General features: G+C 40.5%; 1 protein-coding gene across 2 annotated transcripts in view; it reads left to right on the plus strand.

Moving 5' to 3' along the window:
- Nucleotides 1–554: 554 nt before the first annotated feature.
- NOL10 (nucleolar protein 10) overlaps nucleotides 555–24253 on the plus strand; it is an 86800-nt gene continuing 63101 nt past the window's right edge. The window contains exons 1-10 of one of the 2 annotated variants that reach the window (XM_082357514.1): nucleotides 555–755; nucleotides 4754–4799; nucleotides 8098–8196; nucleotides 10931–11008; nucleotides 12255–12292; nucleotides 13501–13637; nucleotides 14378–14443; nucleotides 16195–16255; nucleotides 18851–18936; nucleotides 23255–23333. In XM_082357514.1, coding sequence (XP_082213640.1) covers nucleotides 690–755; nucleotides 4754–4799; nucleotides 8098–8196; nucleotides 10931–11008; nucleotides 12255–12292; nucleotides 13501–13637; nucleotides 14378–14443; nucleotides 16195–16255; nucleotides 18851–18936; nucleotides 23255–23333 — 756 coding nt within the window. In that variant the 5' untranslated portion in view covers nucleotides 555–689. The remainder of the gene's footprint in view (nucleotides 756–4753; nucleotides 4800–8097; nucleotides 8197–10930; nucleotides 11009–12254; nucleotides 12293–13500; nucleotides 13638–14377; nucleotides 14444–16194; nucleotides 16256–18850; nucleotides 18937–23254; nucleotides 23334–24253) is intronic. The other variant, XM_082357515.1, reaches the window with a different exon arrangement.

The raw sequence follows: 24253 nt of genomic DNA on the forward strand, positions 1-24253 counted from the left end.
GCCCTTCCTAGAACAGGTCCTCTATCTACATTCTTCTAGACAGTGAAGGGGAAGGTCAAAGTTTCTTCCTGTGTCTTTTGGGCCTTGATTGGTTTCAGCTTGAAATAATACGCATGCCAAAGAGACACTTTGGGGTGGAAAATTTTGCTCCCCTGCAGGATAACTGTCAATTTCAGATGAAAATATTTTTTTAGTATCATTTTTAAAAAGCTTTTATTTCTAATGTAATATTGCAGAAACACTGGTGAGAAAAGAACTCACTTCCACTCTGAATTCGCTCCCAGGTCGCATTCTCTCCCTGGATTCCCTGACCGGACCCCCAAAGCCTCAGTCAGCCCAGACAGCCTCGCCCTCCCGGGTACCTCGACCCTTCGGCCTGAGCAGCGACCCTAAGAGCTTCCTGCTCCTCCCTGCTGAGAAAAGGGAAAGCAGTTCTTCGCCCTCCCCATATTAAGGTCGCTCCCAGCCCCGCCGCCTCCCAGACCTCACTAGTTACTCTTCCCTAACTCCGCCACTTTTCCACTTCCGGGACCGGCGCTTTTTTCCGGCGCCCGGAAGTGCGTCATCACCCAGCGCCGGCGCCCCGGCCCCACGCCGCCCAGGCGCCCCAGGAGGCCCTGAGATTCGGGTTCTTGCGCGTACTGCAGCCTCCTGGACTGGAACGGGGGTCGCTGCTCCTCGGCGCCGCGATGCAGGTCTCCAGCCTCAACGAAGTGAAGATTTACAGTCTCAGCTGCGGCAAGTCCCTTCCCGAGGTGAGTCACGTCGGGTCCTCCTCTTCGCGGGGCAGCCGCCCCTCTCCTCCTCCCTGTCCCTGGTAGTTTCCGCTGGGCCCGGGCCGGCCCCAGACGAGGGGAGGCCCAGAGCCCAGGGACGGTGCCTGGGGGAGCTGGTCGGTGCTGGGAGACGAGGACAGTGCTGTTACCGCGCCAGAACCTGGGCCGAGGGGTGATCGGGATTGATGGGTTGGCTTGAAGTTTTTTGGGGTAAAGTTCTCTAGAACAGAGGAACTGTCCCTTTGGGCTTGTATAATGTTCACAGCCGCTGCCACACCGAGGAGGAAAACGTGGACAAATTGGTTGACAGGTATTTCTCCCCCATTTTAATGCCCGCTCATCAGCTTTTCGTTGAATTCCTGTTATATGCCAAGTTCTAGAAATGCAGCGGTGAAGAGAAATGCAGACTTTGCGTCAGCAGCATTTATGATGTGGACGGCAGTATTTTTGAACCTTGCTGAACTTAACTTGATTTCGTTGAGTCTTAGGACATCAGAATTGGAAAGCGTTTGGAAAGTCAGCCATTCTCTTCCAATCTTTTCATGTTGAAAATATGCAAAAGATCCAGCGAGGGGAAGGGTGACTTGTCCAGAGCCATCCGCCTAGGCTCTGTAGCTTGGATGTTATTTCTCATAAGTGCTGGTCAGGCTGCTGTCGAAGCACTGCCAGTGAGAAGAAACTTTTGGCAGAAGCTCTTCCATTTTGAGACTGCTTGTTAGACAGTTGTTTTAAAACACGCCCCCTTTCTACATGGCTCTGTTGCTCCGAGCCCTGCCCTTGGAAATCAGAATAAGTGTAACTCTTCCTTGTGTCTGACCCTAAAAGGTTTGGAGCCAGTGATTAGATTCTTCTCAGAATTCAGGTTAAATAACTCCTCGTTCTCCAGCTGTTTGTCACATAGCATGATCCTTCTCATTTTGTTCTTTGGTTCTGCACATTTGCTGAGACGTGAGTACCTGCAGGCAGCCCTGTTCTAAGTGTTGGGATACGTGATGAACCGGTCAGATAAGGTTCCCTGTTGGGGAAAAGGATAATAAGTAAGCAAATAGGACAACTTCAGATACTGAAAAGTGCTTTGAGTGCTGAGTGTCTATAAGAGAGCACTTGTGGATGAATTGTTTAGAGAAAGTGGTTTGGACTCAAGCCCTCAGGGAAGGCCCCTCTACAAGGGGGTAACATTTGAACAGGAACTTGGATGATGAAAAGGATCGAGTCTTGTGAAGATGGGGGAAAGGAAGAGTTTTCCGTACTGAGGGAACAGAAAGTGTCAGTGACCCATAATGGAAGGCACTTGGCACGTTGGAGAAACAGGAGAAGCACAGGTTGTGGCTGTGGAATGCTGAGTGGGGCAAGAGGGTGGGGACAGCTGAGGCTGGAGAGGTGGGCCTTGTAGGCCAAGGCAGGAAGTTAGGGTTTTATTCTTAGTGCTGTTGGAAGCTGTTGCTGGGTTTCAGACTGGCTGCTCTCTGGTAAATTACTGCAGCTGGGGAGGGTGTGAGTGGGGATGAGTTAGGTGGTCCACCTGAGAGATGGGTGGCTCGGGCTAGGATGGTAGCAGAGGAGATGCTAAGACTGGGTGGGGTAAAGGAGGTGTTTTGGAGGTAGGCTAATGGGTTGGATAGTCGTAGGGAGTTGAGGCGAAGGAAAGAATCAAGAGAGAACTCTTAGGGTTTGGATCTGAATAACGGGGTACACGGTGTTGCTGATAACTGAAATGGAGAATTGAGCACATTGGGGGTCGGGGGACGGTAGTGAGCAAAAGGTATTAAAAGTTTTATTTTTGGCACTGAAGGTTGGATGTTCTAATAAACATCAGGTGGAAATGCTGAGTAAACAGGTGTGTGCATCCTGTTAGGGAATCTCTCTGAATCTTCTTTTAAAGTAATTCTGACTTATCAACAAATTGCCTATTTTGCTTTACCTACTTCAAATGTAAGATCAAGCAGGGTTTTTTTTTTTTTTCTTTTCTTTTCTTTTGTTTTTTTTCAACAATGGCGGCGTGCCTGTCCAGTGAGAGAATTAGGTCATCAGCATTCCCAGAGCTCTTTTGCTGGGTTTCTGGTTAAATTATTTGGCATTGGTAAAGTGACATTCTCTATCAGCTGTGATTTTATGGAGCACAAAGAGGATGCCTGATATCAGTGACAACTTTCAGTTCTTTGGTGAACTTCTAAAACTTAGACTGATTCATTCCTTCCCCGCGCTGACTCTGTCTTGTGTGCTCTCCTGTAGTGCTGTCAGTTTGTACAGAAACTCCAGAGTGAACTGTTTTTCAACTGTTTTCCATCATCACTGTTGTAAGGAATTTCTGGCTCTTTTAGGTCCCAGGCTCCCATTTAGGAGGCAATCTCAGTCCCCTCCTCTTTGCCCCAAGCTCATGATGTGTGAGACCAGCTATTGAATGAACTTCCCCTTTTTTTAGCATAACTCCCTGAGAAGAGGAAATCGAATCGCCTATTAAAGGAGAAGCCCTTTGTTTTGCTTCTATTAGGTTGATGTAGAAGAATGTATCGAGTGCCCAGAAATATAGTTTAACATCACCTTTTTTTTTTTTTAAAAGAAATTCACGTTCTTTTATTTATTTATTTATGGCTGTGTTGGGTCTTCGTTTCTGTGCGAGGGCTTTCTCTAGTTGGGGCAAGTGGGGGCCACTCTTCATCGCGGTGCGCGGGCCTCTCACCATCGCGGCCTCTCTTGTTGCGGAGCACAGGCTCCAGACGCGCAGGCTCAGTAATTGTGGCACATGGGCTTAGTTGCTCCGCGGCATGTGGGATCTTCCCAGACCAGGGCTCGAACCCGTGTCCCCTGCATTGGCAGGCAGATTCTCAACCACTGCGCCACCAGGGAAGCCCTAACATCACCTTTAATTGAAACATTTCTGCCTAAAATGAAATCAGAGCAGTGTAATCACGAAGTCTAGCACAGACCTGTAAATCAATGCCCTAAAGACAAAGGCAGGAGGAGAGCTCTGGCTCAGACTCAGGCCCTTCAAAGAGCGACACCTGTTCCAGTGTCGACACTGCCTCAGGCGTCACACTTAAGGTCTTCAGGAGTGGGACTACATGACCAGAGAGTCCTAAAGATTATAATGTCCTGTGTCTGACATGGGCTGTACGTTGGGTTTGTGCTTTTAGAAGTGACATCTGTTAATTTTTCTCTTGCTTTTCTTTGATTTCCTGAGGGTATGGCTTCTCAGCCTCGTCACTATTGACGTGTTGGGCTGGACAGCGCTTGCTGTACAGGCTGCCCTGTGCCTTGCGGGAGCTTTGGCAGCGTCGCTGACCTCTGCCCACTAGCTGCCAGGGGCGCCCACCCCTTCCCGTTGTGGCAGCCAGGTGCGCTTTAAGAATTGCCAGATGCCCTTTGGAGGCAAAATTGGCCCTGGTTGTGAACCACTGCTTTAAGGTAATCGTAGTGATTAGTGCTTCATCATTGGCACCTGTTCATGCAATGGACCTATGCTGCAAGCTAAAATAAGGTACAGGAATTACAGAACAAAATCTGGTGTCAGCGAATGGGACTTTTAAAAGTATCATTTCTTTATTATCAAGTGTCAGCTGTTTGGTCAGTTATTTATCTAGGTTGATGTTTTGTAAAAAATATATTTCTTTAAGAAACTTTCTCCATTTAATGTTTGCTTTGTACAATTTCACCTAAATGAAGTTCCATATGTTAGTTACAACCCATAACATTTGAGGCTCACTCCTTTCCCTTAGGCTGATTAGATGAGCTAGTTTTCTCTTGTGTAAAATATGGAAGTTCTAAAAATTTACTGTCTAGTTTATGTAAATATATAACAAAAAAATCCATGTAACAGGATGTTAACAGTAGGGTTACAGAGTATTTTCATTTTCATTTTCTATGTGACATATTCCTGTAAAGTTTCAATTTTTTAATATGAGCATGTATTATTTTTGTAAGCAGAGAAACAATTCAAGTAAATATGTTTTAAAATAAAGTCTCTTTTTTTCTTTAAGTGGCTTTCTGACAGGAAAAAGAGAGCACTTCAGAAGAAAGATGTCGGTGAGTATTATTTTTTTCATTTCAGTTACATTTGTGATCCACATTATAATGCTTTTCTCATTTATTGTTACCATATTTAAGTGAAGGTTTACAAAAACACAGTGGAATTCATGCAGTGGAAAATAAACTTCCTGCCCTTTTCCTTTTTTTTTTTTTTTTAATTTTTATTTATTTATTTATTTATTTATGGCTCTGTTGGGTTTTTTTGTTGCTGCGTGCGGGTTTTCTCTAGTTGCGGCGAGCGGGGGCTACTCTTCCTTGCGGTGCGCGGGCTTCTCATTGCGGTGGCTTCTCTTGTTGCAGAGCATGGGCTCTAGGCGTGCGGGCTTCAGCAGTTGTGGCACGCGGGCTCAGTAGTTGTGGCGCACGGGGTTAGTTGCTCCGCGGCAGGTGGGATCTTCCCGGACCAGGGCTTGAACCCGTGTCCCCTGCACTGGCAGGTGGATTCTTAACCACTGCGCCACCAGGGAAGCCCCCTTTTCCTTCTTAAGGAAACCTTTGTTGTGCTTGATACAGTCCCGTGGGTATGGGGTTTGATTTTACCTACTTAAGCACTAGTAAGTTAGCTTGTTACTGTTTCCTGGATGATAGCAGAAGACGTAAGACTCCTGGGTCAGAGACAAGGGCTCCATTACTCAGGCGGCACAGCAGATAGCATGAGCGCCAGCGTGCTTCTGTCACCCCCCTGCCCAAGTTCACAGGGGCAGGCGGCACAGCAGATAGCATGAGCACCAGCGTGCTTCTGTCACCCCCCTGCCCAAGTTCACAGGGGCAGGCGGCACAGCAGATAGCATGAGCGCCAGCGTGCTTCTGTCACCCCCCTGCCCAAGTTCACAGGGGCAGGCGGCACAGCAGATAGCATGAGCGCCAGCGTGCTTCTGTCACCCCCCTGCCCAAGTTCACAGGGGCAGGCGGCACAGCAGATAGCATGAGCGCCAGCGTGCTTCTGTCACCCCCCTGCCCAAGTTCACAGGGGCAGGCGGCACAGCAGATAGCATGAGCGCCAGCGTGCTTCTGTCACCCCCCTGCCCAAGTTCACAGGGGCAGGCGGCACAGCAGATAGCATGAGCGCCAGCGTGCTTCTGTCACCCCCCTGCCCAAGTTCACAGGGGCAGGCGGCACAGCAGATAGCATGAGCGCCAGCGTGCTTCTGTCACCCCCCTGCCCAAGTTCACAGGGGCAGGCGGCACAGCAGATAGCATGAGCGCCAGCGTGCTTCTGTCACCCCCCTGCCCAAGTTCACAGGGGCAGGCGGCACAGCAGATAGCATGAGCGCCAGCGTGCTTCTGTCACCCCCCTGCCCAAGTTCACAGGGGCAGGCGGCACAGCAGATAGCATGAGCGCCAGCGTGCTTCTGTCACCCCCCTGCCCAAGTTCACAGGGGCAGGCGGCACAGCAGATAGCATGAGCGCCAGCGTGCTTCTGTCACCCCCCTGCCCAAGTTCACAGGGGCAGGCGGCACAGCAGATAGCATGAGCGCCAGCGTGCTTCTGTCACCCCCCTGCCCAAGTTCACAGGGGCAGGCGGCACAGCAGATAGCATGAGCGCCAGCGTGCTTCTGTCACCCCCCTGCCCAAGTTCACAGGGGCAGGCGGCACAGCAGATAGCATGAGCACCAGCGTGCTTCTGTCACCCCCCTGCCAAGTTCACAGGGGCAGGCGGCACAGCAGATAGCATGAGCGCCAGCGTGCTTCTGTCACCCCCCTGCCAAGTTCACAGGGGCACTCACTGTGGCCCAGATGGGTGCACTGCATGCGGTGGCTTTGTGCCGCAGCTGAGGAGCACTGACCGTGAGAAGCCCACCGCCTTCACGGCAAGCAGTGAACAAGCCTGCCCTTTGTCTAGAGGACACTCACCTGTGGAGGTTCCCAGCTGCATAACCAATGCTGAGAAATGGCTCAGGTAAAGGAGTGGCCAGGGCCTCACAGTCTTGCCATACCCAGCAAGACCGATAGGATGCAAGCAGTGCTAGAAGGACTAGCTCTCCTAACACTTCCATGATCACTTTGTTTTCCTGTGTATTGTATCTTTTTCCATTTGTTAAATCCATTTGTCAGTTTTTGAGATACAGAGACAATGAACATTTTCTTTCTGAACAAAGTAATTTTACATACAGGACGTATGAACATGAACGTATGATCATTGTAGAAGATTTTGATTCTTTAAGTTATGACAGCAGGGAAGATAGGTTTGTAAGATCAGTTTTTAACTTAAATCATTTTGGACAAATTTTCATTAAATTTTTTCTGTTACAACTTGTCATAGTTGAAAGATGATTAACTTCCCACATATTTTGTTCAAGTTATTTTCTGAAAATCAAAGACCTAAGATATTGAAAAGGTTTCTGGATGTGAGATAAATACGTCAAAGCAAGCATCTTGGAAAAGTAGGCTTTATATAAAATTAGAAAATTACAACTTTAAATCAAAGGAAAAGAATAATTGCTGCTTTCGCAATGCTTACTGATGTTGATTTCTTCTGATTCTCTCATTACACTCCAGTGTTCTAGCGTGTAAGAAAACAGATTCAGATTACTTAGAGGAAAAAATTGTTCATTGACTCCTTTCCAGCCCATCTCAAAACTGTCATGTGTCTTCCAAATTGAGTGGGCCACTCCTGCTCAGTTGGTTGGTTTAGTGAACAAGGCAGTAATGTGCCAGAGAGTCATACACGGTCCTTACGGTGAGCACATTGTTACAATAGCAGCCAGCAAGAACCCACACTTTCTTGTTGCAGGAAACCAGTTTCTGTGAGAGTACGTTTAAGTGTTTTGACCCAGAAAGATTGCTCTAAGGCTTCCTCTAGCCTGGATCTTCTTGGCCGCAGATCAGTGCTGCCACAAAGAGGCAGAAGTCAGCTTGGTAGCAGCTTCTTATATAAACTTAAGATTTTAAAGGTTTAGACTTGTTATTATTTAGGAGAAAAAATGGTAAAGATTTTTGTCTTAGCCATGATCCATGATTGAATTACAATAGTGGTTTAATGTTTATTCTGTTCCCCCTTTATCCCGGGCTTGAAACTGGATGTTTGATGCACTATTATGGACATTTTTTTTCCAATTAACGATGACACTTTTTCCTTTTTGAAACATAAAAATAAAATACTTAGTTTAGAAAAATAAGGTATGAGCTAAGGGAAAAGCTTGCTGTGTCATGGGCGGGGCTGTGTCCGTGTGCCTTCCCGAGGCTGGGAAGCACTGGGGCGTTGCCGTTGGTAGTGACCACTCTGAATACTGTCTTCCTGGACACAGAGTAAGCACGTGGCGGTTAAACCAGTTATTTATCTTCTTTCTTTGTAGATGTCCGTAGGAGAATTGAACTTATTCAGGATTTTGAAATGCCTACTGTTTGTACCACTATTAAGGTATCAAAAGATGGACAGTATATTTTAGCAACCGGTAAGTATCTTTTTGGTTATGATTTACATATACTTCGTAGCAGGAAATGCTGTGGTGGGAAAGGTCACTTTTTAAAAATTACCCTGACATTTTATTATTAAAAAATTTCAAACATATAGAAATATTGAAAAAACTGTATAGTGAACAGCCTGTCACCTAGTTTCTTCAATAGTTTGCTGTATTTGCTTCATCACATATCTGTCTATCCATCTTTCTGCCATCCATCAATCCATCCTGTTTTTTGATGCATTTCAGAGTAAGTTGCAGGTATTAGTATACTTCACCCCTAAATACCTCAGTGTGTACATCATTAACTAGAGTTCAGTATTCGTTTATGGCTTTTTTTTTAAAGATAAATTTGTATAAGTACATTGATGAGTTTGGACAAATGCATACGCCTGTGTAGCCCAAACCCCTACCAAGATACAAAACATTCTTTCATCCAGAGCATTCCGTTATGCCCCTCACAGTCAATCCCTGCTCCCACCCATGTGTAGCCAGCTTCTGCTGTGATTTATTTTTTCACCATAGACAAGTGTAGCCTGTTTCAAATGGACTTCATGTAAGTGCAGTCATACACTATGTACTTTTTTTGTGTAAGACTTATTTCATCTAGGACTTCATATTTCAGATTCATTCATGTCATTATATGTGTCAGTAATGTGTTCTTTTTTTATTAGCACATGGTATTTCCTTATAGGAATATGCCACACTTTGTTAATTTATTCTTCCTTTGGTGGACACCTGGGCTATTTTCATTCTTCGACTGTTACTGGTAAAGCATTATGAACCATCTTGTACAAGTCTGTTCTGAGGACATTGCTGGGTCATAGGGTAGCTATATATTTAGTTTGATAAGAAACTGCCAGATGGTTTTCCAAAGTAGTCAGATCATTTTGTACTCCCACCAACAATGAATGATAGGAAAGGTCATTTTTATCATAATGATTTTCTCTATCATATACTAGTATTTTTTATGTCACTAAGATTTTATGTTAGCAGTATTCATCAGTATCAAAAAGTCATCAAATATAGGGAACTTTTAATGTATTATAAGTTAGAACAGCATTACCCAACCTGTTTTTGGTTGTGATTTTGCTGCATATATCCTGGGTATTGTCCACTTACATTTTTTTTGTTGGCTTAACAGTATCCATCTGTATCTCTTTTCCAACCACTTTCTTATTTGACAACTTTTATACATCCACGTGCTAGTCTCTTTTTTTCTGTGTCAATGGTTGTCTCATTACTAACACTATCCACATTTTTTAGCGTCCAGTTTTATGTTCAGAATCTAGATTATAATTATAGATTATATATAACATATATATTGTATATAGAGTATGTGTGTGTATATATACTATACTATATACTATTTTTAAATGAGATCTTGGGCTTTGATCCATGCCAGAAAACATAGGACTACTTCATTCCTTTCTTTTAAAAATATCCTTAGTGGTTTTAAAAGTCAGTCTTTTTCTTTTCATGATGAACTTATAAAAAATGCAAACATTATAGAAATACATAAGATAAAATGTGAAAGGCCCTAAGATGACACTAAAATATACAAAATATCACTGTGCTTATTCCTCCATCTTCTTTCTGTACAGAGTACTAACATTGTCATTGTTGAGTCTTACAAAAGCCAGATCACTGTATAAGCACCACTCTGCAGCCCTCACTGCACCTGCTCTACTCACTCTCCCTTTCACTTTGTAATATGTTTTGGCAGCTTTCCACGTCAGGAGTTACAGGTCTGCGTCATCCTCTTTATAACCTCTATAATGATTTACCATCATTTATTTAATCGTTTCCCTATCAGTGGACATTTAATTTGCTTTCAAGTTTTGGCCATCAGTAAATAATGCTGCAGTGAACATTCTTCATGTCTTTGGTACACTTATGGGTGTGTTTCTGTAGAATAAATTTGTATAAGTTGAAATACAGATATAAGGTGTATGAGCATCACATATTTTACAGATATTGCCAGATTGTCCTCCAGAGAATTTGTAACAATTTATGCTTATCACCAAAGTATGAGAGAACTTTTTTTGAACAGCAACCTCAATGCAGATACTAACCATTTTTTCATCTTTGCCACTTGATAGACAAAAACTAATTTTTTTTGAATTTGTTTTTTGAATTTTTGAATTTTATTTTATTTTTTTATACAGCAGGTTCTTATCATTTATCTATTTTATAAATATTGACAAAAACTAATTTTTTAAAAATCTACTTTGTTAGATTATTTGTGAAGTTGATTAGCTATTTGTATTTCATACACAGGTTTATACATTTTCTGTGTCTTGCTTGTTTATATCCTTTGTTCATTTTTCCCTTGGGATGTTGGAGAGGGCTGCTTTTTTTTTTTAATACCTTAATTGGCGTATAATTGCTTTACAGTGTTGTGTTAGTTTCTGCTGTACAACAAAGTGAATCAGCCATATGCATACATATGTCTCCATATCCCCTCCCTTTTGAGCCTCCCTCCCACCCTCCTTATCCCACGCCTCTAGATTGTCACAAAGCATCAAGCTGATCTCCCTGTGCTATGCACCAGCTTCCCACTAGCCATCCATTTTAGGAGAGGGCTGCTTTTAAGTTCTTTTTGTTTGATGTGCTTATAATGAATCTTACTTACCTCTAAACAAAAAGTGTACTCAACATATCTGCAGGATATTGATAATGAAAAGTATGTCCTTTAGGTTTTACATCACATTAAATTTTTTTATAGGAACATATAAACCTCGAGTTCGATGTTATGACACCTATCAATTATCCTTGAAGTTTGAAAGGTGTTTAGATTCAGAAGGTAAGAGGTTATATTTGAAATCACAAAAATAGTTTTTATATTTGGCTGCTTTTCTGCTTTTTAAAATGGGCATGGGTTGTGTATCAGTTTTCTGTGCTGTGTAACAAATTGCAATAAACGTGGCAGCTTAAAAAAGATTCATTTATTAGCTCATAGCTCTGTAGGTAAAGTCCATCCAGGCTTTCCTGTGTTCTGTGCTCAGGGCTGACCTCAAGGTGTCAGCCAGGTGGGACTCTTCCAGGGGCCCTGGGCAAGACCCCTTTTCAAACATACAGGATGTTGGCAGAATGCAGTTTGTTTTGGTTGTAGGGCTAGGGACCCCTTTGCTGCTGGCTGTCAGCCTGGGGCCGTGCTCAGCTTCTAGAGACCCCTGCATTCCTCCTCACCTGGTCCCCTCCTCCTTCAAGCCAGCAGCAGCTCATTGGATCCTTCTTGTGCTCTGAATCTCTCTGACCGTCCCTTCTGCCGCCAGCTGGAGAAAACTCTGCTTTGAAAGGGCTCGTGTGATTATAAATCTCTCCTTTGCCATAGAACGTGATGTAATCACAAGAGCGGTGTCTTCTTACGTTGACAGCGTCCACCCGCACTCTCCGGAGGAGGGGACTGTCCTAGGGGGCAGGTCAGTGGGGTCATTCTTAGAATTCTGCCTGGCACAGGGCGCAGGTTGAAATGGGAGAGTTCAGGTATTTTTGTCAGGTGGCCCCATGTTTGAGATTGAGGGAAAAGAAGTTAATGGGATATGTATTCTCTTAACTCGTTTCACTGTCTTCTTTTTAAAAAACAGGACAAACTCCATGTGCCGCTAATAATAACTGTTTTCATTCTTTATTTTCATTTAGCAGGTATACTGTGAATGAGTAAAAAGTTACTGTTACCTTTTTTAAAGCAAAAAGTTTTGAGTTTTTAATGTTTGTTGTTTTACTTTGAACATCTCAGAAAAACTGTGACAAAATTTAGAAGTCATTATGTTTTGTAAATTTATTATTTAATTTGCTTCAGTTCTGTAGAAAATCTAGCTGATCTGTATAAAGAAACTATAACGCTTTTAATTTTCCATTTGGTGTTTTGGGGGGCAATATAACATGGAAACTTTGTTCTTGTGTTAATGTAGGTGCAAAAAAAGGAAGAAAAACCCAGCATTTGTATATAGTATTTGTGTTGCATTAGAATCTTTGCATCAAGTTTGTATTTTTATTAAAAAAGTGGACTGATAATTGTATTTTTCCTACTATTTCTTATTTTTCAGTTGTCACCTTTGAAACTTTGTCTGATGACTATTCAAAGGTATGCTTTATAGCATTGGTTTTTACTGCCTGTCCTCAAGAAGTGAATGAGTGGGATTTGTTTTTACGATAAGTGTTTTTATGATGTTTCCATTTTTAAATTTAAAATGGCTGTATAGTAAAATAAAACCTATTGTTTTCTATTAATATATATTTAGTTTGTCACATGTATGTGACAACCAAGATAGAGATAGCCTTTGGCCAGTCTAATATCGAAATAAGTTTTCCATAGCATGTATGAATGAAACCTTTTCTGTATTTTTAAGAATTGATAGCAGTCATCTTTTTAGACCATCTTATGTTCTAGATGTGTGATTTTCATTATTGCATTTATTATTTTCATTTTCTTATTCATATGTGAAAAGTACAGTAGCAGTGTTGTACGTTTAATTCTCTTAACCCTGCAAATAAGTGGTTGTGCATATACTGAAACAGTTCAAGACACAGCTAATATATTTATGTTTCCTTTTCTTTCTTTTTTGGTGCCATTAGTGCATCTTTCAACTCTTGTAGTAATTTTCGACAGTTACAAGATTGTCAGTAAAAGTGCCTTATTCAGTTTAAAATGAAAAACTTTTACAGATGTCATCATGAAGGAAAATTGAATTTTCAGAGCTGACATGCTTTCTATGTTGTCTTCAGTTCTGGAAACCATGGAGTACAGTTTATCCTTTTGCCTGTGGTAGCCGTTTATCATGTTTTGGGACTTGTAATTTTATAGTATATTTTCTCTAGATATTGATAAATTTGCTTTTAAATACCATCTGCAGATTTTTAAGATACCTTTGTAATACGTTAAATTTATACAAGGAGTCTGTCAAACTCTGTGTGATAATAGTGAGATTATTAAAATGTGTTCTTAAGTAAAATAGGAAATGACTCACTGAGGTTACTGAGCAGTGCTCTTCATTACAAAGTGCTGGTGCCAGATAAATGAAGGGCATTTGTATTAAGTCTTTCAGTTAGAAGGTAAAGTTTGCCAAAAAACCTATCTAAGATGCAGGAAGGCATTAAGTAACTAATGGAGAGGTTTGATTCTTAAACACATTTCTTAACCATGATGGCGAGTTGTGTTTATACACATGGGTTTACAGAGAGCAAGAAGGAGGATGAGAGAGATCAGAGATTTTCTTGCTTTGCCGGTTTCAGTGATGATGATGAAATAAATACTTTAACCTAAGCAAACTAATTTTCTTGTTTCATTTTCAGATTGTTTTCTTGCATAATGATAGATACATCGAATTTCATTCACAATCAGGTTTCTACTACAAAACCAGAATACCAAAGTTTGGGAGAGATTTTTCTTACCATTATCCATCCTGTGACTTGTACTTTGTTGGCGCAAGGTATTGGGATCTAATCACCCTTTGTTTTCTCCTTTCCACCTCCCCAGGCAACTTCTGTTCTTAAAATTGAGGAGAGGGATTAAAAGAAGAATAAGACATTATCCCTGCCTTATAGTTGCTCAAAGAGTGTAGTTCCAAAGTGACTGGCTCATTTAGGAATTACATCCTTGACTTCTATTAGCATGGTGCTCTAAATCTAGAGAGACATGGGTGACCCAGTAGTGTAGCAGTGGTGTGAAGTCAGTATCTTAGCCCCATTGCATGCATTTTAAAACTTTTATTCTTAAATGCTGCCTTCTTTATGATTATAAAAATAATACATATCCATTTTAGAAAATTGGGAATATATAAAAAAGAATAAAGAAGAAAAAAAAATCACCCATAATTATGCCACTCAGAGGAAACCCTTATTAGTATTTTATTGTTATTTCATTGTAGTCTTATATACATACACTTATAGATACATTTTGGATCTTGTATTCTCTGTGTTATTTGTAAATAATATTCTACTTAATGACTTCATAATATTTCCTTGGCACTTGGGTAGTTTAAATCACTTTTATGCGTGAACAAACTTACAAGTAAGGTGGTTATCTTTTAGGTTTAGAATACATTTTTGTATCAGTTTTACAAAGGGAAGTGATGCTTTATGACAGATACATGTTTCTAAAAATTATATTTACTTGAAGAAACGTTCATTGTAGTTTACTGGATTTTTTACTTTATTCATTGTTTGGCAGCTCTGAAGTTTATAGATTAAACTTGGAACAAGGACGGTTCCTGAATCCTCTACAGACTGATGCTGCGTGAGTGTTTTGTTATAAGAATCCTGCTGTATTTATTTTGGCCTGGAGATGAAGCCAGACGCCCAATTTGTTGTCACATGACATGTTGTTGCATTTAAGCAGAGCTCTGGGCAACTTAGGTAAAAGAGTAACACTAAATTTTTTCTCACACAAAAAATTCACTAAAAGACCTAGTGATGTCGTAAAATTTAAAAAAAAATTTTTTTAATATATGTGAAGAGTTTTTAACTCACTCCAGAAATTCAGTTACTGTTTTTTGCTATGTTCTTTAAATTTTCATTCATGATTTAGTTTTGTGATATTTTCTTTTATAGAGAAATTTTGAAATAACTTGGAGTACTATTTTTTAATTTTATTTTTTTATGCTTTTGCTGGCAGACATTTAAGATTTTTTCACATTTTCTTTTCATCGTATGTTCTGGTCTGTACTTTTGTTTTATTCATAGAGAAATCCTTTAGGAATGAATCTGTCATAATAGGATTAATACTGAGTAATAGCAACAACAGCAGTAGTGAAAGCACTTACTATGTGCCAAGCATTATTCAGGATTTTATATATATTCACTCATTTGAAACTTATAACAAATTTTTACAGTATAGGTACTATGTTATCTCCATTTTACAGATAGGGCAGCTGAGACTCAGAGAGGGTAAGTAGCTTGTTTAAGTTCACACAGCTAGTATAGAGTGGAAGCTGGATTACTTCTCACCTATGTATATAATGAGCTTGTTGGATTTTCCTTATTGCTTTGAAAGGGATTTTTAAAGGTTGGAAGAACAGGTAGTGGTAAAAACCAGGTAAACTCTGGGTTTCTTTTTTTTTTTTTCCACCTTGATTTGAAATACTCTTTTTTTTTTTTTTTTTTTTTTATGGCTGTGTTGGGTCTTCATTTCTGTGCGAGGGCTTTCTCTAGTTGCGGCAAGTGGGGGCCACTCTTCATCGCGGTGCACGGGCCTCTCACTATCGCGGCTTCTCTTGTTGCGGAGCACAGGCTCCAGATGCGCAGGCTCAGCAATTGTGGCTCACGGGCCTAGTCACTCCGCGGCATGTGCGATCTTCCCAGACTAGGGCTCAAACCCGTGTCCCCTGCCTTGGCAGGCAGATTCTCAACCACTGCGCCACCAGGGAAGCCCCCTCTTATTTTCTTTAAAAAGAAACTATAGTAATGTCATGATGCATCCTTGAATAATAAAAAGTTATCTGCTCTTTAATAGCAGAATTTCCTGTTTATAATAACAAGTTTTATTTATTGAGTGTCTCGTAAACTCTAGATGCTGTGCTGAACATGTAGTTTTTTCATTTAATCCTCACAACAACCATATGAGGTTGGTGAATACCATTTTGCAGAAAAAGAAAATGAGCCTAGATCAGTGTACTCAACAAGCTGGTCAAGTCTCAGGATTGGTGTAGTAGTGATAGCCTGTGTTCTTTTTGCTTTGGGAGAAAATATATTGGGAAATGTGTTCTCGCGAAGGTGGAATAGTGTTTTTGAAGAATGCCCTTCCTTGTCTCGTCCCCTGGCAGATAGAGTGTCACCCTGGGGTCTGAAACTGCGGGGACTGTGTACAATGCACTGGCCTCTTTGATGCCTCGGTGCTTCGCATATGCAGATGAGCGAGAGAATCTGCTGCCACCTTCTGCACAGCATTGGGTTTACTGTTTGTTTACAAAGTTTACTGAGTGTCTGTCGTCCCCGCCCTCCGCAAAAGTAGATGCTAAAACTCTCTCCCTTATCGCTTTACTATTTTAGGGAGAATAATGTTTGTGACGTAAATTCAGTGCATGGCTTATTTGCCACAGGAACAATAGAGGTAAGCGTACGTTGACTTTATTTTTTAGAACATTTGCTCTGTATTTGATAACGAATGGAGTTTTATTTAAAGACAGCGTTGCTTGGTCCCTAAGAGCAGGGTGCTAATGAAGCCACAAGCCACTGGTTTGCTCATCGTATGGACCGTGGGTCACGTTCCACAGAGATACAGCTGTGCCGTTGCTGCAGACTGTGCCCCTTGTGCGTTGATTTGGTCTGCGAGGGCCGTCATCGTCGGGGGTGAGACTTGAAGTTGCTGCTGAATTGCCAGCTCCAGTGTGATTGCCACTCTTGTTCTTAACAGGAGGCAGTCCCAGCTCTCTGTTGCTTGTCAGTTTTATGACTGACTTGCCCTGAGGCTTGTTTTTCTCGTCAGTGAAATGGAGATGATAATACTTACTTTGGCAACTCTATAGAGGTGCTGTGCTGGTGAGAATCACATGAAAGAACCTATTTGAAAACATAAACTGGAAAGGTATATAGGGTTGTGATTTGGACATCCTCTATAGTAGCATTCAATAAATGCATAACATTTTCATTTTAAACTACAGCACCTTTGAATCAGTGTCCTTCATGATTACCAGAAGTTTTTCTAGACTTGCATTTTTAATTACAATATTGTTAAATACTCATAATTAAAAAAAAGGTAAAAATGTCAAAAACGTATTATTAAAAAAGTACCCTTCTGTGCCTTCCAGTTACCAAATCCTCGTACACCCGAGGTAATTCTTTAATGGCTTGCAGTATTCTCCTTTTTTTTTTTTGTTTTTCTATGTATGTGCGGGTATGCATATGTGTTAGTAACATGGTTTTAAAACTTTTTCACAAAATTGAAATTATACCATGGTTCTTCATTTGCTTTTTTTTTTTTTTAATGTAATGGTATATAATGTACGTCTTTATACTTTGGTACTTGTAATTACTTATAAAGCTAAAGTAATTTTTAAAAAATTAATTAATTTATTTTTGGCTGCGTTGGGTCTTTGTTGCTGCACGTGGGCTTTCTCTAGTTGCGGCGAGCAGGGGCTACTCTTCGTTGCGGTGCGTGGGCTTCTCATTGCAGTGGCTTCTCTTGTTATGAAACACGGGCTCTAGGCACATGGGCTTCAGTAGCTGTGGCTTGCAGGCTCTAGTGCGCAGGCTCAATAGTTGTGGTGCACGGGCTTAGTTGCTCCGCGGCATGTGGGATCTTCCCGGACCAGGGCTCGAACCTGAGTCTCCTGCATTGGCAGGTGGATTCTTAACCACTGCGCCACTAGGGAAGCCCCTAAAGTAATTTTTTTAAACTGATGGATAGGATTCCATTGTTTGAATGTACTGTAGTTTATTAAACCAATCCGTCTGGATGAAATTTAGGTTTCTTTACTCAAATTATTTTTATGTTAAAAGATTAAGATTCAAAATGGAACACATGAGGTTGATTTAATGGAAACATATAAAACTATGTTGACAGTGTTATAATACTATTAAGCCTAAGTCAGGCCAATGAAGCATTATCTTGCTAATTACTTTTCTTGAGATTACCAAGGGGAAGTTTTAAAATAATTTTCTTGAAAAAATTGTTTATTTGAATAGAGTCCTTACAGAGCAAGCTAGGCTAGAAATCAGGAAGCGTGCTCTATAAGAGAAGTTATGTATTAGAGCAGGCTGCTCTTTCACCAGCTGTCTTAAGACCAGCCCTGAGACTTGTTGAAGGGAGAGCAGAACCCCCCAGGCCAAGGGCTGGGTTCCTGAAATTCCTTGGGTACCTTGATTACTGGGGGCTTGAAATTTGATATGCATAGTCAGACCAGACTTTAAAATTCATTTTACATTAATTTTTTTAAAAAATAAATTTCTTTCTTTCTTTATTTTTGGCTGCTTTGGGTCTTTGTTGCTACACGCGGGCTTTCTCTAGCTGCAACGAGCGGGGGCTACTCTTCATTGCGGCGAGCAGGCTTCTCATTGCAGTGGCTTCTCTTTGTTGTGGAGCACAGGCTCTAGGCGCTTGGGCTTCAGTAGTTGTGGCATGTGGGTTCAGTAGTTGTGGCTCGCGGGCTCTAGAGCGCAGGCTCAGGAGTTGTGGCGCACGGGCTTAGTTGCTCCGTGGCATGTGGGATCTTCCCGGACCAGGGCTCGAACCCGTGTCCCCTGCGTTGGCAGGCGGATTCTTAATCACTGCGCCACCAGGGAAGTCCTGATTTTTATATTATATGTTGGATTTTGATTTCTTCTGTGATAGTTATTGTAGTACATATATTAAACATTTATCATTGATACAATAATATTTACAAATTTATATTTTCCCAGTTATACCAAAATGTCTTGCATAACTCCTCTCCCCTCAACCACACCAACCAAATCAAGGTCCATTCAAGGATCATGCATCACATTTTGCACTTGTTTTTCTTAACCATCCTTCTTTTCTTCTTTTAAATTATAAAATAAATGCAGCTAATGATAAAACATTTAACAGTACTAAAAAGGGTATAAGTAAAAAGTTTGAAAAAGTTAAATTCTTATTCCCCACGAGATAATCAGTGTTAATGAGGCTTTTTTTTTGGTATTTGTCTAAAAATTTTCTAGTATTTAAAATGACTGTGTTTTGTTTGTTTAGGGCCGAGTGGAGTGTTGGGACCCGAGGACGCGTGGCAGGGTTGGCCTGTTAGATTGCGCCTTAAGTAGCGTCACAGCTGATTCAGAGTAAGTGGGAGTGAAGTCGCAGTTTAAATACTCATCAGCTTCTGATTTAAACAAACGTATCAACACTAAATTAAAATCAGTTGCTAAAGGATGACACTCTTAAAACATGTTTATCTGAGGTTGTGGTTTTGTGATTGTTTTATGTAAAAATCCTTTCCTGTGAAAGCTCACTAAGTGGGGAAGCCAGATGGAATTCCTTGTTTATTTAGTTGCCGTGGAATTTTGTTAAAACAAATACACTGCAGGAATTTCTATTTCCCATTCTGTAGGATATGGTGGTGGAACCAGGAGTCCACCACTCCATTTAACAAACAAAAATATGTGCTTTGAATTCTAAGGTAGAGGGAAGCAATGTTTTTGATATTTTCTTGTTCCTGTTTGGCCATTCCTACACTTAAAATAATTGGAAAAGTAAATCACAGTTGGGGGATGAAAACCTCTAAAGCTTGAATTAAGTAATACCTATAAGCCCCCTGTCCTTTTCCCACTCACAAGAGTACTTACTGTTACACTGCTTGGTACATATGTTTTCAGACATTTTTTTCTTTTTTTGGCCTTGACTCATGGCTTGCGGGATCTTACTGCACCAATCAGGGATTGAACCCGGGCCCCCTGGCAGTGAAAGTTCCGAGTCCTAACCACTGGACCGCCAGGGAATTCCCTTCAGACATTTTTCTGTGCTCATATTAACACATGCAGATTATCACTGTCAGATCCTTGACATGGGATTAGTTGCTGTAATCAACTCGGGAACGCCCTTTCTCTGGGGTCTTGTTATTCATGGAAATGTCATTTTACCTTGTCTTTTCAGTTGGTCAGCCATTTATCTACAGTCATGTCACATGGGAGGTGGAGTGTTAGATGGGTGGGCTAAGAGAGACTAACTCTATAAATTTATTGTAGAATTTTGTGTGATTTGCATTTTTCTGGAGGAGAGAAGAAGAAATATAGTTCTTTCTTTTGAAAAAATCAGCTTTGTAAAGCATTCTTGACCTAGGAAAAAAAGCTAAGAATCACTGAATGGAAAGATGTCTGTTTCTAATGTATACATTTTTTCCTCTGTCATAAGTAAAGAAAAAATTTTTTCCATCTTTTAATTATGACATTGAAAGTGAGTATAGGAAATTTTTTTCCTGAGTATTGTTACTGAGTTTTATTAAAGTAATACTAATGAATAACTTCATTAGTCATGGTATGGAATATAGTATATTAAACAATCTAAAAATGGAAAACTCATTCTACATTTGATTTTTCATTTTGTTTTGGAATTACTTAGACATTTTTATTGTGAAATGTACACATACAGAAAAACTCATAAAACATTAATGTGAAGATTACTGAATTATGAGTCTCTACATTTGTTAATAGAGTAAAGCAACGGAAAATGCTTATTAGTATTCATCAAATAGGTATGAAAGAAAATGAATCAGAAACTTGTTTATTTTTAGAAAGTAGAAAATCAGGTTTAAGTGAAAGATATTTACTCACTCTCTAGGAAGCAAAGAGGTTAATTTTCTCTTACCCTTAAGCATTAACTTGTGTTTGAATTAGAATAAAGAGACTTGTGTACAAACTCTGTCATTAATTGTTTCATCTTGAAAAGTCATTTAAGAAAACAGGCCAGTAGGAGTTATTTGCAGTATGTCTTAAGGTTATTTCTACTTTAATGACTACAATAGAAGTACCATTATACAAAATTTAAGGAAGGGATGTTAAAAAATAATCTTAACTGTGGTCCCTAGAAACATGGGAGTATTTTTTCTTTTTTTAATAGAATATTGATTCACAAACATTTTTGGTGGCCTCTTTTGTCCTTAGGGGTGAGGCATTTTTTAGCTATCATGATGGAGGTTATTTTATTGATTAAAAATTTTTTTTTTATTTTGTAAAGATGATTTGTACTTAGTGTAAAAAGATACTAAGCAGTTTCAAAAATGCACAAAAGAAAGTAAAAATGACTTCTGCATATATACAGCCAGGTCTAATTTAAGTAACAGACCACTCTTCGTGCATGAAGGATGCTTATAGTTTTTCACTAGTACACATCTATTTACAGTTTTATGATTATTTCCTGAGGGAGAATATCAAGAGCTTGAACAGCATACATGTTCTTAAGGCTTTTGGTACCCATTGCTAAATTGCCTGACAGAAAAGGTAACATCAGTTTAAAGGTCTACCTACGTGTACAGAGTGCACATTCTCCCACCTTCCATAGCCCAAGGTGTTAATCCCGTTATAATAATACTAAGATGTCAGAAAGAGCCCGGGATATCGAATCAAAATACAGCTTGGTAGAAATAAGCGCTAACAGTACTTTCTATTTGCCAGGTAGTGTTCTAAGTTCTCTATGTATATTAACTTATTTAATAAAACAACAACAGTCTTTGATGCAGGTACTGTTTTGTATTTGTTTTACAGATGAGGAAGTGATAGCCTTTAAGAATTATGTGGCAGAAGCATATTTATTTCTAGGGAAAGATGTTCTAAATATGCTGTTAAGTGGAAAAGCAAATCATACAGTTCCCTACAGAGTTTTATCACATTTTCATAAGAAAAACAATGAACTTATGTGTACAGTCACAGGGACGAAATCTGGATATGTTACAAAGTGTTAAAAGTAGCTCTGCCTGCTGATTCAGCTTCAGGTGATTTTATTTATTAATTTTTTTATGCTTAGCTTTATTTTTTTCCTACACAAACATTATAAGCCGTCACTCTCTGTTATTTGACATAGGTAGAGTTCTGGAAGGTGGAGCCAACACAGTCAGAGAAAGAAATACGTGTTAAATTTTGGCTAGCGGAGGACAGGCTTTTGTTCTTTGCAGATGATGTGATTGTCTGCCTAAGAAACCCAGTAGAACTAACTGAAAAACTATAAGCACTAATATGAGAGTTAAGTAAATTGGTTACAAAATAAATGTACAAAATCAGTGGCTTTGATGTTTATCAGCAATATCCAGTTAGAAAGATACAGTGAAAAGCAGTTCTCATTTATAACAAAATAATTTATAACAAAAATTGTAAAATACTGAGGGATAAGCTTAATAAGTGACTATCTAAAGAAAGGGACAAAATTTTATTAAGAAACAAAAAAGTTTGAATAGGGCTTCCCTGGTGGCACAGTGGTTAAGAATCCGCCTGCCAATGCAGGGGACACGAGTTCGAGCCCTGGTCCAGGAAGATCCCACATGCCGCGGAGCAACTCAGCCCATGCACCACAACTACTGAGCCTGGGCTCTAGAGCCTGCGAGCCACAACTACTGAGCCCGTGAGCCACAACTACTGAAGCCCGCGCGCCTAGAGCCCGTGCTCCACAACAGGAGAAGCCACCGCAGTGAGAAGCCTGCGCACTGCAAAGAAGAGTAGCCCCAGCTCGCTGCAACTAGAGAAAGCCCGCGTGCAGCAACAAAGACCCAACACAGCCAAAAATAAATAAATAAAATAAATTAAAAAAAAAAAAAAAGAAATACAAAAAAAAAGAAGTTTGAATAAATGAGGAAAAATAATGTCACTGCACTGAGAAATGATTCCAGAGTTCATTTTTAAGAGTAAATGACTGAAAGTGATGCAGACGAGAGGCCTCCAGGTTTCCCTGGATGCTTCAGTGTAGTTGCAGGCTGAGGCTTTAGGTGGCATAAGAGACCTGAGGATGCCAAGAGTCAGCAGTCTGGACTGAAGGTCCTGGGCCAAGGTCATGGAGACAATAGGTATTGAAATCAGGACTGTGGCCCGCTTCTGACTCATCTTCTAGGACCCTTTCCCCCTCAGAGCATTATTCTTGGTTACTGAGTGATAAGCATACTCTAGATTCAGAGCCATAAACATCCATCATTTTGTTACGTTTACAGGTTCTGGGTCCCTGTTTGGGGACTAGTCTTTATTTTAGCTTGACATCACTAACTTTAAAAATGAAAATGGGTATACCCATGCCCGAATATAAAACTGTTTTCTCTTAAGCAAAAAAAAGGGCATGTTACTGTAAATATCCTGGCTTAATCAAAATGAAAGATATTGTCATACTGATCTTTTTCAATTGGTTTTATATTTTCAGAAACTTTTTTTGCTTGTAGCTACTTTGAAAATATTTCTTGCAGTTCTTAAAGAACATAATCTATAGATTTTTAAAGGTAGATTACATTTATAAGTAAAGGTTATTTTTCATTTTGATTAAGAAAGTTCGGATACAATTACCTTTTAAACAGAAGACTAAGAAATGTGATTGTCCCCATTAGAATTGAAGTGAAGATTAATAATGAATTTGTTATTTGGAAGGAGATTTGGCCATATATGCACGAAACACAAATGTTTTGCCTTTCAGGATAAACAGTTTACCAACGATCTCTGCTTTGAAATTTAATGGTGCCTTGACCATGGCAGTTGGAACATCCACAGGGCAGGTAAATATGTTTAAGTTGGAAACTTCACACTTAAGTTACTACTTCAGGGGCGTGTATGTATCATGGGAAACATCCACATGTCTGTTCACTGTGGGAACAGAAAATGAAGCATTATTGTTTTGGCCAGAGTGGAGAGGGTACTCAGAATGCTGTGTTCCTTCAGTACCTTGAGAAATTCTGGTTCTGGCCTGAATGGTTGGTGTGAGAGGCTCTCGAGCTGAAGCTGCAGTGGGGTATGCCTCAGCTGTCCTCCTGACTGTGGTTTAGAACAGCATTTTCTAGAGTGTGTGGAGTAGAGTTCTGTGGTCATACAAGTTTGGAATTCTCCAGATTTCTACTCTTTGAGGTTTATAGTGCATTTAAATATGTATTGAAGGCTCAGAGAATTCCTGTAGACAAAAAATGTGTTGAGTAAGTATTTCCAAAATGTATTTGCCCAAGGAACCTTTTTTTTCACCCAGCACTATCACCCATATCCCGTGCAGTGAGTGGTCAGTGGGACATACCTCAGCAAACGCTAGTCTGAGGAGTACAAATGAAATAGCTTCAGAGATTTAATTTCATCTTTTCTCTCTTTCCTTCAAGGCAGAGCCCCCACACTTGTAAGTCTGTTCTCACCTCAGCACAGGTGTGAGCCCTACTTCCTGTAGAGTTACTGCCTCTGTCATCTGTCACCTGGGGCTAAGATCCAGCTTCACCAGGTCCCTTGCCTATCAAGACAGGGCTCAGAAGAGACCCCCCCCTCCCCCCGAAAGTCATAACCCTGCCACCGCCATCTGTCTTGAATCTACCAGGACTGTCTTCATTATGCTTCTTGTTCTTGTTTCTGTCAGCTGCTGTGACAGTGCCTGGTACACAGTAGGCCCTCAGTGTATATATTTGTTGAATTCATAAATGACACAAATTCTTGTGGACTTTCC

This window comes from Balaenoptera borealis (assembly GCF_965194805.1).
Source record: "Balaenoptera borealis genome assembly, chromosome: 15".
Classification (NCBI taxonomy): domain Eukaryota; kingdom Metazoa; phylum Chordata; class Mammalia; order Artiodactyla; family Balaenopteridae; genus Balaenoptera; species Balaenoptera borealis.